Source organism: Zootoca vivipara, chromosome 1 (genome assembly GCF_963506605.1).
Source record: "Zootoca vivipara chromosome 1, rZooViv1.1, whole genome shotgun sequence".
Taxonomy (NCBI): Eukaryota; Metazoa; Chordata; class Lepidosauria; order Squamata; family Lacertidae; genus Zootoca; species Zootoca vivipara.
In genome coordinates, this window is record NC_083276.1 from 78,177,949 (window position 1) to 78,192,709 (window position 14,761).

Genomic DNA, 14,761 nt, shown 5'->3' on the forward strand with positions numbered 1-14,761 from the left:
TTAATCTTTCTTCCATCCAGAACACCATGTCATACATCTGCATATATAGCTCAATATTTGACACGATCCTCTCCACAGATAAGAAATGTGCAGTCACGAATTCATTACCAGAGAAATTGGTGCTAACACATCATGTGAAAAGATACATTGAAAATCAGGGCAGCAAGGGGCATACATCACCATTACCAATTCACACATATCACTGGGTTGGTTTGTTTTTTTAAAAAAGCATTAATGGGTGTTGGTTTAAGCAGGATGGCTTAAGCAAGATTTCTTATTAAGAATGAGACATAAATCTGTATTCGTGATTCCATTCATCTATGAAGCAACTACAGGTATGGGGAGCTAATGGGCAGGAACAAACATCTTGCCTTGCTCAGGAATACCTGCAGTAGCTTTCCCTTCAGGACTTTGGGTTTAGGAGATCTTGGCCCTCTAATAAGCCTTCACCTATAAGGCTGGGCTCTAGTAGCCAGTGGCAGCAGTCCAATCATCATCAGGCAGCTGAGTCTACGAGCTGCCATTTTAAACAGAGTGATGTGGCACAGTGGGCACTGACCGAAATGGGACAGTGCTGACTTAAAACACTGGATTTTTCAATTTCTAAACATTTAATTTCTAATATATACAAAAATACATGGTAAAACAAATATATAATATCAGGGCCGGCTCAGGTGAGGGAGGTGCCTCAGCGACAGAATGGGAGGAGCGGCAGATTTGGATCAAGACGCTACAGAGCACTTGGTAGACTTTGCACACATGAACATCTTCTTCTTTTGCGATCACTCGTAGCCGAGTAAGGTTGTATTCAATAAGCACGATTTTAACAATGGGTTCGTAAGTGACTGTGGAGGCCAATTCTGGATCCACACGTCCTTCCACAGTGGGGACATTGGTTTCCAGGCAGGAGTTGATCACGGTGTGGATTTGCCAAGCGTGCCTTCTTCTTAGCACATTTCTTCCTTGCGTCCTGAGATCGTGTTTCTTCAAAGCCCATGACACCTTTGGTAAAGGCTGTTCTCCAACTGGAACGCTCGCAGGCCAGTGTTTCCCAGTTGTCAGTGTTTATACTACATTTTTAAAGATTTGCCTTGAGACAGTCTTTAAACCTCTTTTGTTGACCACCAGCATTACACTTTCCATTTTTAAGTTCGGAATAGAGTAGTTGCTTTGGAAGACGATATCATGCATCCGCACAACATGAACAGTAACAGGACGGGCACTGGGACCCAGGAGCAACCTGGAGTCTATAAAGCAGCCAATTGGCTGACCACTAAACAAGGTCCAGGACATGCCCAGCAGAGTGGCAGCTAAAGTGACTACCAGTTAAGCCATGTGTAGGCAAACTAAGGCCTGGGGGCCAGGTCCAGCCCAATCAACTTCTAAATCCGGCCTGCGGATGGTCCGGGAATCAGCGTGTTTTTACATGAGTAGAATTTGAGCTTTTATTTACAATGCATCTCTGGGTTATTTGTGGGGCATAGGAATTCATTCATATATATTTTTTCAAAATATAGTCCTCCTCCCCCACAAGGTCTGAGGGACAGCGGACTGGCCCCCTGCTGAAAAAGTTTGCTGACCCCTGAGTTAAGCGTCTACTCAGGCAGTTTGCTGGCATAAGGAGGCTGCAGGCTTTTCTGAGCTCCTTTTATTTCTCATATTGTATTTTATAGTTTTAAAATTTGAATTCTATGGAAATACAATGTATAAGAAATAAACGAAGCAATCAAATGAAAATGAAACCACAAAACATGTTACGATTGCTAATAACAGACAGAAATGGTCCATAAAGACCCTCAGCAATTTTCAAGCGGTCCCTGGGGAGGTGGAAAGTTTGGGACCCACCGCCCTAAAGAACTGACCTACCACCAAGAATGGCTAATCATGTATCATTAATTGTGTTTCTGCCCGTCTTACTTTATGTGCTTATTGAAGGTAATATGCTTTTTTTCCAGCTTTAGTGGTGGAAGTGGGATTTCATGGGTAACATTTGAACAGAGATTTTGAATTTATGTTTCTCCTCACAAATTCCAAAGTTGTAAGTGAAAAATATGATTCATGCAGCAGCAACAAGAACACCCTTTGAAACCAGACAGCCCAAACTTGGTATTTGTTTTTAGCATTTGCAAAAAAAAAAAAGTAATTTATTTATGCTTACTCTGTTTTGCCCTCCAACGGGAAGGCCCATGGAGACTAACAATAAAACATACATTAAAAACGTGCAAATAAACTACACGGTGAATAAAAATATGTGACACTGTAAGAAAATGAATACGTTTGCTGCGCTTTCATGACAGCTGCCTGAGGCAGTTGCTTCACTCTGCCTTATGGTAAGGTTGGGCCCTGGGGGGAGTTCTGGATCAAGAGATAACCCCAATGGCAAGCTGTGTGCTCTAAGAAGTCAATTTGGAAGCAAGGGAGGATGCAGATATTCACCTGGTGATGGAGACTAGAGAAAGGGGAGCCCCCAAACCCCTCATTCCCCACAATTGCATCACCACAATATTCTGCCCTATAGAAAGGTATATATTCAGTCTTGACGGTATGGCAGAGCAAAAAGAGGACTGAAAGGAAAACATCAGGGTGAGGAGGGTCAGGCTTAGTTCGAGAGCAATTTCTAGAAATAGCTATGAAATGACAACCCATGGAGTGCCACATTACAGGTGAGTAAAGCAACAAAATGCAGCAGCCTATAATTACTTGCATCTTTTAAGGATTTCACTGGCAAAGGGTAAGACAGTGGAACAAATCAATCTAGAGTTCTGGGAAGTGCCTGCTTCGATAGCAGGAACTGGGCAGACTCCCAAAGCTAAAGTGCATGGGTCTATATTAAGAACCCAATTAAACAGATTAAAAACGTCAAAGGGGAAAACCACACAACAACAAAAGGCCCTATTACAAGGAAGGAGTCAAGGCCAGAGAGGTGGAGGTTGACACAGAGACCAGGCCCAACTATTCATCTTGAACATGAGCAGAATTTGCTGCAGGCAACATTCAAAGAAAGCATGATGTGGGCGCTGATGCATAAACCAAACACTTAATGGTTTTAGAGGCAGACCAAGCTGGGGTGCCTTTATAAACCGAGGAGCCTTTACAGAGTAGATTAGCTTTGGTGACTTACTTCTGTTCCCTTTTTCCTACTCTCAAGAGCTCCAGGCAGGTGAATTTTTTTAAAGAAATATATAATAAATCCAACTATCTAAGCTATATCCTATTACCAAGAGCCTCCTAATAAACTAAAGCCTGTTGAAAGAGATCCTTGTGGTTAGATCAAACTAGTGCCCTTAGGGTTGCCAAGTTGCAACTTGGAGCTTCTTCTGTTCACCCTCCCCACCTGCACCCCATCCTTGTACTTCTCCAAACAAAGGTCTGGCCATGTCAGACTCTTATGCACACGGTTAAGCAAATCCAATGATTCTGGGAAAACTGCCGAGTGAGAGAGGGTTTCTGCAGCAAAAGAAGTCCTGCTTCAGGAACTGATGCAGAAGATTCAAAGGCCCACTGGCAGGGCTCCTTGAAACTTGCTTGCCAAGGCAGGTAGGGCCAAGGCAGGCCCACCCATGAGGCAGGGTGAAGCAGCTACCTCAGGAGGCAGAAATGGAAGAGGCCCAGTGAGCACGCTGAAGCTACCCACACCCCAGCCCTTGCAAAGTTTGCCCCACCCTGCCCCTTACCTGCACATGGCAGTGTGTCTTTAGAAGACAGCTTTGAAGACTGAAAGCATATTTTTACTAGGAGTCAAATGCAGTAATAGTTATTAAAAACTGTTAGATAGAAATTTGTTACAAGATAACATGCCATTTAAAAGCTACTTACGAGTCCAGTCTTTATGTATGACTAAATCTTTTCAGCTAGAGCGTTTACAGTCATACCTCGGTTTAAGTATGCTTCGGTTTGAGTACTTTCAGTTTAAGTACTCCATGGACCCGTCTGGAACAGATTAATCCACTTTCCAATACTTTCAATGGGAAAGTTCGCTTCTGGTTAAATACGCTTCAGGTTAAGTACACTTCTGGAACCAATTGTGTACTTAAACCGAGGTACCACTGTATTGACTAGACCAGGCTTCCTCAACCTCGGCCCTCCAGATGTTTTGAGACTACAATTCCCATCATCCCTGACCACTGGTCCTGCTAGCTAGGGATCATGGGAGTTGTAGGCCAAAAACATCTGGAGGGCCGAGGTTGAGGAAGCCTGGGCTAGACAATGCAGCGATGTCGTTTGTCTGACAACTGGGTAGCCCTGTGCAACTATCAAATTTCACTTGTGGAGCCAAAAAGGTTGCCCATCCCTACACTAGCACTTTTATAGGGAACAGCTGATCTGATTGATGTCACCGCTCCCCAGATCAAAGCATCCTGCATGGTGGTGAAATTCATATAGGGAGAACCTCAGTTCTGCCTGTAGTTTAAGCAATGAGATTGAGAAAAAAGTTTTTAAGTGAGAAAGTGGTAATCAGGTCAAGATTCTGAAGTAAGAGAAAATCCTTTTCCACTTGAGTTACTCTGACTGCTTTAGATTTACAGTTCATAATCTTTTCTTTATTTTTGCTTGAAATTTATATCCCCTGATCTTGTCGGTAAACAAGATCTCCTGGTGGCTTGCGATTACAAAACAGACAATAAAACATCTATAAAATCAAGTGGTGTTAAGCAGCAGGTTGCTTTTATTCTGGCGTTTCCATAAATGTTCATTGTGCAAAAGTGATGAGATGGGAGGGGGAGAAATTGCATTGCACTTCTTTCCTACATCATAAGTGAACGGATGAATCAGGCCTCCATCTCAGTAAAATAAGGTATGAGCAGAGACTCGCACTCTCCCCACGGCTCCTAGACAATCCAATTCTGTGCTCCAGCCATGACAAAGGCTTATTCCACATTTCTAGACAGCCTGTCTAAGTGTAAATTGCCACAACCAGGGCTGGTTTTAGAAAGTCTTAGCATTTTTCTCTCTCTACCACTACAAGCTACAACTCAAGCAAATGTGAGGACGGGGGCGTAGCTGAGTGAAAGAGTACGTGCTTGGCATGCAGAAGGTCCTACTCTCAATCCTTGGAGCCTCAGTTAAATTTATCTGTGATGGCAAGGCAAAGAAGGATCTCTATCTGAGACCCAAATACAGTAGATCATATTGGGCAAGATCATCAGTCAAACACCTTTTCAGACCTTCACCTTTAGGCCAAACATGCATTTCGGGAACCACTTCTTGATTATTATTGGGGGGGGGGCATGTAGTGTGGTAGTGCTGCAGATGTTGTGATCCACCTTATGGGTCCACCTATGGTCCAGTAATGATCCCCAAGGAGCATGGGCATAGCCAAGCAGGGCAGAGGGGCAGCTGCCCCTCTATATCAAGTAAAACAGTAGAAATACTTAGCTTGACCAATCACATCGGTTCTGCCCTCCCCAACAAAAATCCTGGCTACGCCCATGCCAAGGGGCAAGTGGGAGTTGGAATCCATAGGTTCCCCATTCCTGGGTTGAAGTCATAAGGAGTAACTGCTTTACACTGCTAAAATTGACTGGTGAGAATGTCCAGATCAACCATACTTCTCCGCTTCCTAATTTCTTTGGGATTTTCTACTTTTAATTTTTTTAAAAAAAATATCAAACATTCTAGATTTCCTCCTTGACTAAAGTATCTGTAGATCCACCCCATACATTTAAAGTGAATCCAATGCACATATAAAGCACAAGGCCTGCCCCCAGAGAATCTTGGAACTGTAGTTTCCCCTTCATACAATTCCAAGTACCCTTAACAAACTAGAATTCTTGGGATTCTTTGGAGGAAGTACAGTAATTGAATGAGCTATGTGAAACACAGTTCATGTGACAATAGTAGCAACTGCACTTGCCATCTGCTATTTATTTTTTTGAAAGATCTCACTTGCAATTACTCAATAGTAAGAACTTTTAAACAGATGAGTCTGTTCAATCCTGCAATTAAGCAGCTGGGCAGGGGGTGAGAAGACACACAGTGGCTCCACCCACAAGGAATCTCTTGCTGATTCAGGACTTTATGTCATTCAGTATGGTTTATGGGAGCAATGCAATGTCTAGCATCATTCTGTGAAATTCCTTTTGACTCTCCTAGTCTAAAAGTTCGACAACTGCAGCTCCTAAGGAGACATGCTTCAACACTTGTATACAGTATATGCAATACAGTATGGGGATTTGCAAAGGTGAAGGAATACATCAGTGCTATGGATTGCCTCCCTTAGTGGCGAGCAGGGCATGTTGAAGTTGCAGATTTATCCGTTTGGATTGCTTTTTAAAATAAAATTAATGATCACTCCCATTACTGAAACCCATATTTGTTGTGAGTCTGGGAAGACCTGCTCCCTGCCTTGCTGGCATTTTCCATATGGCCTGGGAGGGTGGGGCACTGACTCCAACTACAAAAGCTGAGGCCACTGAAGAGGGGTTTGTAGGTAGGGGGTAGTTGTTGCTGTTGTTAATTTTTTGTATATTTACTTTATATCTGTTTATGATTTACGTATTAATTGTTCAGTTTGGTTGTTTATTTTTTGATGTTTTATCGATTGTTTATGACTACTTTTGTTGTTTGTAATTATGTAATCCTTCAAATGTTGTAAGCTGCTTTGAGCATAGTTTTAACTTTGGAAAGGAGGCATACAAATCAAATGACTGGTTGATTGATTAAAATTAGCCTTCTTCCCATATTTATATGCTGATATCAAAATACAGAGCTCAGCTAAAATGTTAACTTTAATTGATAAAGACAAAAAGCAGTTGAAAAGGTGTGAGTATAAACCCTGCAGAAGGGGGGGGGGTTCAATTTATGAAACAATGTAACTATTTGATGAAGTTTATTGTGAAAATGTTTGGAAAATGTAATAAAAAATTACACCACCAAAAAGGTTAACTTTAATTGTTCAACTTTTTTTCAAGCACTCCTAATTAAAGCCAACAATTACTGTTGCTGTGTGGGCTCACTGTACTTATTTTACATTCATGTATGCTCCAAGTAACTGTCACAGACAACAGATTTTGCATTGCTTTGTTATTTGATTCCAACACCTGCTCCCGCACCCTTTATACCAATGTACAGTATAAGCACCTATCAACTGAGGATTACACATCATGCATCTGATGAAGTTGATTCTAATCCGCAAAATCTTAAGCCATAATAAATATGTTGATCTCCAGGTTGCCAGAAGGTATTTCTGTTGCAACAGACTAACATGACCACCCCTTTGAAAGTTCCAAATTAAAGTGGCACATTTTCATTTACATCAAAGAAAGTAACCTGCTATTCAACTTCTGGCACTCTATGGGGAAGCGGACAATTTTATTAGGGCATCTTCAGCCGAAGCACTGAAATCTGCATTGGCTATGATTAGGGAAACCCCATTGCATCTGCAGTGAATTGTGAAGTTTCCTTCCTTCCTGAAGCAAGGGAAATTAATCGAAAAGGAGCACTCTTTGAAACCTAACACTGCAAACCTGGTTGTATTTTCAGCCTCAGCATGTTTTCCCAGTTTCATCAGGAAATCTTATAGATACTAGTTTAAAACTTCATGGTGCCTTCTGTGCCACACTCAGGGTTCATCTTCTGCTCAAGGATGGGGACAGCTATCAACAATAAAATGTTGGCAAACTGGGCCATCCTTAGGACAGATGTGAAAGGTCCCTTCAGCTGATCAAATCAGGAATAGGAACACGAGGGGCTACTTGCTGTTGGGAAGGGAAAGAATGAACTTCTCAGGGGGCTTTGGAGACCTAGACACTGTAGGCCAGGAAACCAAGGGGACAGCAAAACAAAAAAAAGCTGAGGAGGCAGGCAGTGGCGGACCCACATTCTGGGGGCCCTGAAACTCGAACTGTCATGGGGGGCCCTTCACAACCAGTAACAAGGTCTGGCTAACCACTGCGATCTTCTTGAACATCTGGGGTTCTTCCACGACAGATCACCACACCTTTGCAACATCTGTGCAGCTGACTCTCAAATTTTGGGATTATATATATTTGGGATTATATTATATATATATATAATCTAAAAATCAATTTGAGTCATGCCACTCAAATTGGGTCTGCTAGACCCAAATGTTTTAAGAAGTGCAGACTAAAGTTGCTTCTGGGGCCCCTCTAGGATTAGCCAAATCTAATTTGGCTACCAACACCCAGAGCCAATTTCACAGGGCATTGCAGTGAGTAGGCACTGAAGGAGAAGCACAGGTCTTGTGCTGATGTGACTCGCGAGGTGAATTCCACCCTTTGGTGTGGGCACATTCTTATAGGGCTGCTTAATTTAACATCATTGCTTTGGCAACTAGGGGAAATCTAACCCTGCCATTATAAGTGACTCCTTTGAGGTAGCAGTTGGAGAGAGAAAAGGCCCTGTTAAAGATTAAAGAGTCAACCTGTACTTGAACCTCACTTTTTAGTCCACAGCAAATGTCCACGATGGGAATCTCAGAATAACAATATATGTGTCATTTTAATAATACTTTGAGTGCTCAAATAACTTCACCATGCTCCCGAGCTGACTCAGCCCCCGCAATTTTCCCTGTGCCAGCTATTTGTGAAACAAAAATTAGCTATGTTGCAGCCAAATTGCGCAACATACACATCCCTTGTGTCTGGATCCTTTGCCAAGCAGCATGAAATGCAACAGAAGCGGAGTTCTCTTGTGCAGCCTCTGGATGAAGAGAAATACTATACTCACCAGGGGAAACTGTGGGGTGGCATTTTCAGAAATAAGTGTTTTGATTACATACATTGTGTAAGGTGGAGGGGGTTAGTGGGTGCCTGGAAAAAAATAAAAACCTGCTTCAAATGGTACAAATTGCAAATGTTAATGTCTTAGGTGATGGAGATACTTCTTTTCGGAATGAAGTTCTAGGAAAACAGTGCAGAGAGAAATTCTCTGCACCGTCAAGTTAGGTTAGCTCTGTTCATCTTAGAAACTCACCCAAGTGATGGAGGAGTAGGGGAGGGGCTGGCTGTGGCTGAGGACATCCTAATGAACGGACATCCTAATGAACATGAAATTAAATGGGATATAAACTGGCATGCCCAGGGCAAGAGCCTTCTTCAAGGGTTAAACATTGCTCTTTTGCCAATACAGTACTGGTGATCTGAATGGTGAGAGTTAATTTGTTTGTTTAGTCCAGAGGAAACAAACCAAACATGTATTGGTGATGGAGAAATCGCTTAACTAACCATGTCATGTATCGTCCTGCATTTTCTTTGTTCTTGTTAACATGCTATGTTGTCTTTTACTGAGCAACGCTGGCAGCCACAGGCATTTAACTCATCTCTTGATAGGGGAGGGGTATTGTGAGTTTGGCTAGATTGATCCCTGTGCATGAGTAGTCAGGAAGAAGACTTTTTTCCCCAATACTTGTGGGTCATTTTCCTGACTGGATGACAGCAATGGACAGGTACAGAAGGATGAAGAGGGAAAGAGCCACTGAGAGTTTCTAGCTAGAGTTAGGGCCAAACTACATACCGATAATAGTAGTTTTACATAAGCTTGCTTACCCTAGCTGCTGTTATTTTGGAGTTATAGCAGCTGGGAATCCTTATCTAAAGAGGGGCCCCTGATCCAGATCCCATCACCTACTTGGCTGCTATTTGCCCACTGGTTTTGATTGCAGTTAAACATCACATGCGCATCCAGCGACAAAAAGCAGCCAGGAGGGAGCAATTTTCAGGAGAACACAAGTGCAGGGTCTTCATCTAAACTAAGAGCACGCTCAGGATAGAGGCATTGTAGTTTCTTTATCCTCCAAAATGAAAGCACTGAAGTCATATGTAGCTTTTCCTAGTTATCTGAAAAACTGGAAGTGCACAGATCTCTGAGAACCTGCTATGCCTCTGGGAATCTGCTACTTGTTTTGAGGAGTCTGCTTGCTTCCAACTATACTCTAGTTGTACATTTGTAAATAAAGCATATATTGCAAAGGCATCATATGTCTCCAGTGCTCTTTTATCCAAAAAAATTACACCCCAGAACATCCCACTGTGCAGGGAAATGTGCAACACGCCTATATGGGTCTGTTGAAACAACCATCTAGCGGTGAATCACATGTGTGTGGCGGAGGGGGTGGGATTTCAATGTCCTTTCAACCTGCAAAGGATCTTGATTTTTATTTATTTTATTTATTTTTAAAATTTATATACCGCCCTTTCATCACAAGATCTGAAGGCGGTTCACAGAATAAAATACAAGGTAAAAACACAAGTGAATAGTTAAAACAAAAACAAAAACAACAAAACAATAACCCTTGTTTCCCACAGACTAATTTAAAAGGCTGTAAAATATTAATCAGCCAAAGGCCTGGTTGAAGAGGAATATTTTCACCTGGCACCTAAAATATATATAATGAAGGCACCTGGGGAGAGAATTCCACAAATGGGGAGCCATTACAGAAAAGGCCTGTTTTCGTGTTGTCACCCTCACATGGAGGAGGCACACAAAGAAGAGCCTCAGATGAACGCAGAGGGACAGTATTGTGGTATTGCAGTCCCGAGCCGAGCCGTTTGATCCTCTGGATGAAAAAGCTGCTTTGTAAATGCCCTTCCTTTTGATCTCCTCCCATGTTAGAACACATGAAAGAGGCTGAAAGAGGTATTTTTCTCTACTTCTTTCACACATCATTTTACAACTTTCTTGATGTCAACAAGGGGTGGGGGCACATTTTGTAGGAAGTACTCTGAGAACAATTAAATTAAGTCAGAATGTCCCATTTCAATTCCCTCCTTGGCTGTAAAACTCAACGGGTGGGCTTAAGCATGCAATAGGTCTCTCAGCCTAACTTCATGGAGAACCAGGGCAGCGCAGCAGATAAGAGTGTTTGTGTCTGACTTTGCCCAATCCCTGTCTCATCATGAAGCATACATGGCTTTGTGTCATCCTACCCAACAGTGGTGTTGTGTAGGAAGACACAGCATATACGCGTCCCTGAACCAAGGGTAGCTATCAAGGCATGGCTTTGAGACTGACGTCCAGACCCCCACTTGGCAAAATGAGCAGAAACCTCCCACCCCGAATGCAGCAGCACTGGCTCGTCACATTTTGAAGTACAGTAATGCACATCATTGTCCAAAGAGGTTGTGGTACATGAAACTATTAAGTCCGGAGTCTAAAACAACACAAGTGCAACCCTGCACTCCCCTGAGGAAGAGTGGGATTAAATGACAAAAGTAATTAAATCAAGAAATGCAAGGCAATATGCACACTAAGCCAAACTGTAGCCCACTACTAGCCAATTTCTGGTGTGCTATCTGAGGTTTCCCTGTCACTGGGAGCCTGGTAAAGATGGCTGGATGAGGTGAGCAGTGCAGTGGCAGTCCTTGGGATCACTGGACACAAACCAATTACGCCTTGACTGTTAAAGCAGATGTTGAGTAGGTGATTTTGCTTTGAAAGTTTAACATATACATCAACGGACGCCTGGGGAGTCTATGTGAGGCATGGAGAGCCTGCAACCCTCCAAATCAGCCTTTGCCAAACTGGTGCCCTCCAGATGGTCCTTCACCAGGTACCGAGGTGAGACTCGGAGCAGGGGAAAGTGGGGAGAAGAAGGGTGAGCGGCCACGTCTTCTACTCTCTCTCCCCGACTGGCTCGGGCATGTCCACAGGGGTTCAAGGGGCCACACTTTGCGGGGAAACGTCCGCGGAACCGCCACGTCTGTGTAACGGGTGGGGGCGGCTGCCCCGTCGAGGCATTAGATGTGTTAGTAAATGAGGAAGAGTAGCGGACCGGGCCGGGGGGACACGGACACTGACAAGGGACCCTCTTTTCCGGCAGCAAATTCGGTTTGCAAGCGGGGAGTTTAACTTCTAGAGGGGAAGGATGAGAGAGCGGCAGCGGGACCCTCCCTGCTTTTTGCGGCTCAGTTTGGGGATTGTTAAGGAGATTATTTTTAAGGTGTTTTGTGGGGAAAGGAGGGCTTGTCTCAGAGCCAGCGCCTTTTGTAGATCCGAGACCCAGGAAGATCTTGTCCGAGCCGGAAAGTTTCTTCTTGGCGCTAGGCTTGGACTAATGGCGGGAGCGCAGCCTGCATGGTACCATTTCTACGGAATGGAAAAAGAGCGCTGCCGGCCGGCCCTCCACGTGGAGAAGGAAGGGACGCGGGTTACCCACCCAGAGAGGGAAGGATCGGCACTGGAGTGGCGAAACGTCCCCCCTGCCCGCCTGCTGTGCTTAAGGACACCCGCATCCACGGGAATGGACGGGACTGTACCTGTTTTGCCCACGGCGCCCTGTCCCAGCACCACGAGCCTTAGGGTCCGCGCAGAGCTCAGGCTGACGGATCGGCGCAAGGGCCGAGGGAAGCTCATGGCGAAGCAGGCGCGATCTCCGCAGACCAGCCGCCGCGATCTCCGTGCGCCTCGTCGGCTCCAGCTCCGCCGCGCCACTGCCCGGGCGAGCGCGCAGCAGTCCCGCCGGCTGCTCTCGGAAGAGCGCAGCGGCGAGCTCCGCCCAGGAGGGGGCTGGGGTGCGCTGCCGCTCGCTCCTCCCGGGATCGCACAAGCGCCAAGTGCGAGAGAGGAAGACGGGGGGGGGGAGAGTCCCCGCGGTCCCACGGTGTTGAACCCTCAGACAAGCCACAAGCCTCAGAGCGCCCCAGAGGCCCTGGCGGCACTCCCGCCCCGGGCAGGAGGAAACGGAGGGGCTGCCGGCCGGATCTCTCCTGCTCCCTCCAGGGTCACAGGCAGGGCAGCTGAAGAACGACTCCGGCCGTGACATCATCATCATCGGCGAAGGGAGCTGCTCTGCTCTCACAGTCCATCTCTGGGCAGCAGCAGCTACTGCCAGTGCGCCTCGCCCTTGCTTATTTGACTGAATGGTTTCCAGAAGGGTGGTGGTAGGTCAATTGCAGCCAAAGCAATAAAAGAGTATTCTTAGAGACTGGTCCGTGTGCGGGGCCCATGGGCGCACAAGTGCCCACAGAAGCTTTCCGTGATGCCCGCAGGGTTCTCTCCTCCTCTTCACTTTGATTAGGCTTGAATAATTTTATTGTAGCTACCGGTAATAGGTCGTGCTGTGTTTGTAGCTCCCATTTGCAATTGTGTCCAGGGGTCTGAAAAAGTTGATGATCCCTGTCGTGTATAAGCATACCATCAGATGTATGAAGTGTTAGGCCTATCCTAAATTGGCAGAAAGGTACAGACAGAAGAATGATAGGAGGTTTGAGGGAATCTGAATGTAAAAAGTGCAGACTGGGCTATGGAATCCATATTGTTGGCTTTCTTCTGAGGGTCTTGGAGACACCCATGGTAAAGGTTTGCACGTTTCTCTTTCCCAAATACATGTTCCTCAGGTATGTGTCAGTGTCCATCAGACAGCCTTTTTCACATGGTCACTCGCTGTCATTCCATTAGTCCATTAGCCCATCTTGAAAGCCTGGGAGAATTAAAGAGAGAGCTGGAGAGAGAGTTCACCTGGTGCCAAAAAAATTGGATACCAGGCAAACCTCTCTTAGGAGGACATCCCACAGCAAACGTGCTACCACTGATGGATGCTACCTCTCCCTAGGAGACACCCCAAACTATGCTAACTCCTAGGCAATGGTGCATTTGCACAGCCAGATGCAGGATTTTGTATCTGGAATGCCATAACTAATATCAGTTTTGAGAGTTTGTGGTGAAATGCCCAAACCTGAGCCCTGTAATGTGACAGTACATGGGCTGACCAGAAGACCATAGGTTAGAAGTTGTATGCTGCCAGATTTCCCATGGCTAGCAAATGGCAAAATGGTCATTACAGAACCTGTGAAGCTCCCCCCCCCCCGTTGGACTCTTGTTCCTTTAATGGCTATATGACAAACAGAAATTAAATCAGGTGAAGCTGTTCCAGCAGGGAACAGGAAAACGTCAGATGTCAAATTTCTGCTGTTCTTTGCAGGAGGTTTGCCGGAGGAAAATTTGACATCTTTACCTGGAAGAGATGGAAAGTGCTGCATATATCTGCAGTATCATCCAAAGTGTCCTTATTTGACTAAGATTTAAGTTAGCTCAAAACTTCCCCTGCATCCTATAGGCTGAGCCCTGGTAGGCTAAAACAGAACAGGCTTGCTTCTTGCTGACTGATGAATTTAAAATTAGTTCAGAGAGCTTACCCCCTCAGTCCAATACTGCTGATCTTCCCGACTTGTGAAGAAGAAAACATCAAATGCTGCTTTGCCTTCATTGGACCTAGAGGGAAACCAGCAGCTCTGAAGATGGGAGTTCAGCGAGTGTTATGCAAATTTGCCTTGAAATGCAGGAGATAAATCACAAAGCCCAGGGAGGAAATGCAAGGCTTTTTTCCTAAGAAGAACCTGAATAAATGTTTCCAACAGTCTGTTTCCAACACAACTTCCTAAGAGAAAGAAAGGGGACTACAATAAATTTGCATCCAAAGTCTGAACATATTTTCTCCACTGAGGATTTCTAAAAGAACTGGCAAGACTGATTTGGGTGGGTTTTTTCCTGGTGATGTGGGATGCAAGCCTGTTTCGTGCTTCTGCATACCCACAAGGAGCATAACATAGAGATTTCACCAGTGATCAGATCTATGAGTTCCTAAATACATTTCAGGGCAAACTTGCACGATTTGTGAACCACCAAGTTAAACAAAGCCCATTAGCCACATTTCGATCTTGCATTTTGTTCTCTTAAGTTTGTCTTGGTTCAGTCCAGTTGTGCCATTTTTAAAAACAGGGTGGGGAATCTGTGGCGCTCCAGATATTTGCTGAACTGCAACTCCTACATGCTCTGGTCAGCATGGCCAATGCTCAGGGATTAT

General features: G+C 44.8%; 1 protein-coding gene across 1 annotated transcript in view; it reads right to left on the minus strand.

Moving 5' to 3' along the window:
* The window catches only part of LOC118088718 (ras-related and estrogen-regulated growth inhibitor-like), a 28,746-nt gene extending 16,105 nt beyond the window's left edge, over positions 1–12,641 (minus strand). The window contains exon 1 of the mRNA XM_035122702.2: positions 12,216–12,641. Coding sequence (XP_034978593.1) covers positions 12,216–12,312 — 97 coding nt within the window. The 5' untranslated portion in view covers positions 12,313–12,641. The remainder of the gene's footprint in view (positions 1–12,215) is intronic.
* Positions 12,642–14,761: the final 2,120 nt, after the last annotated feature.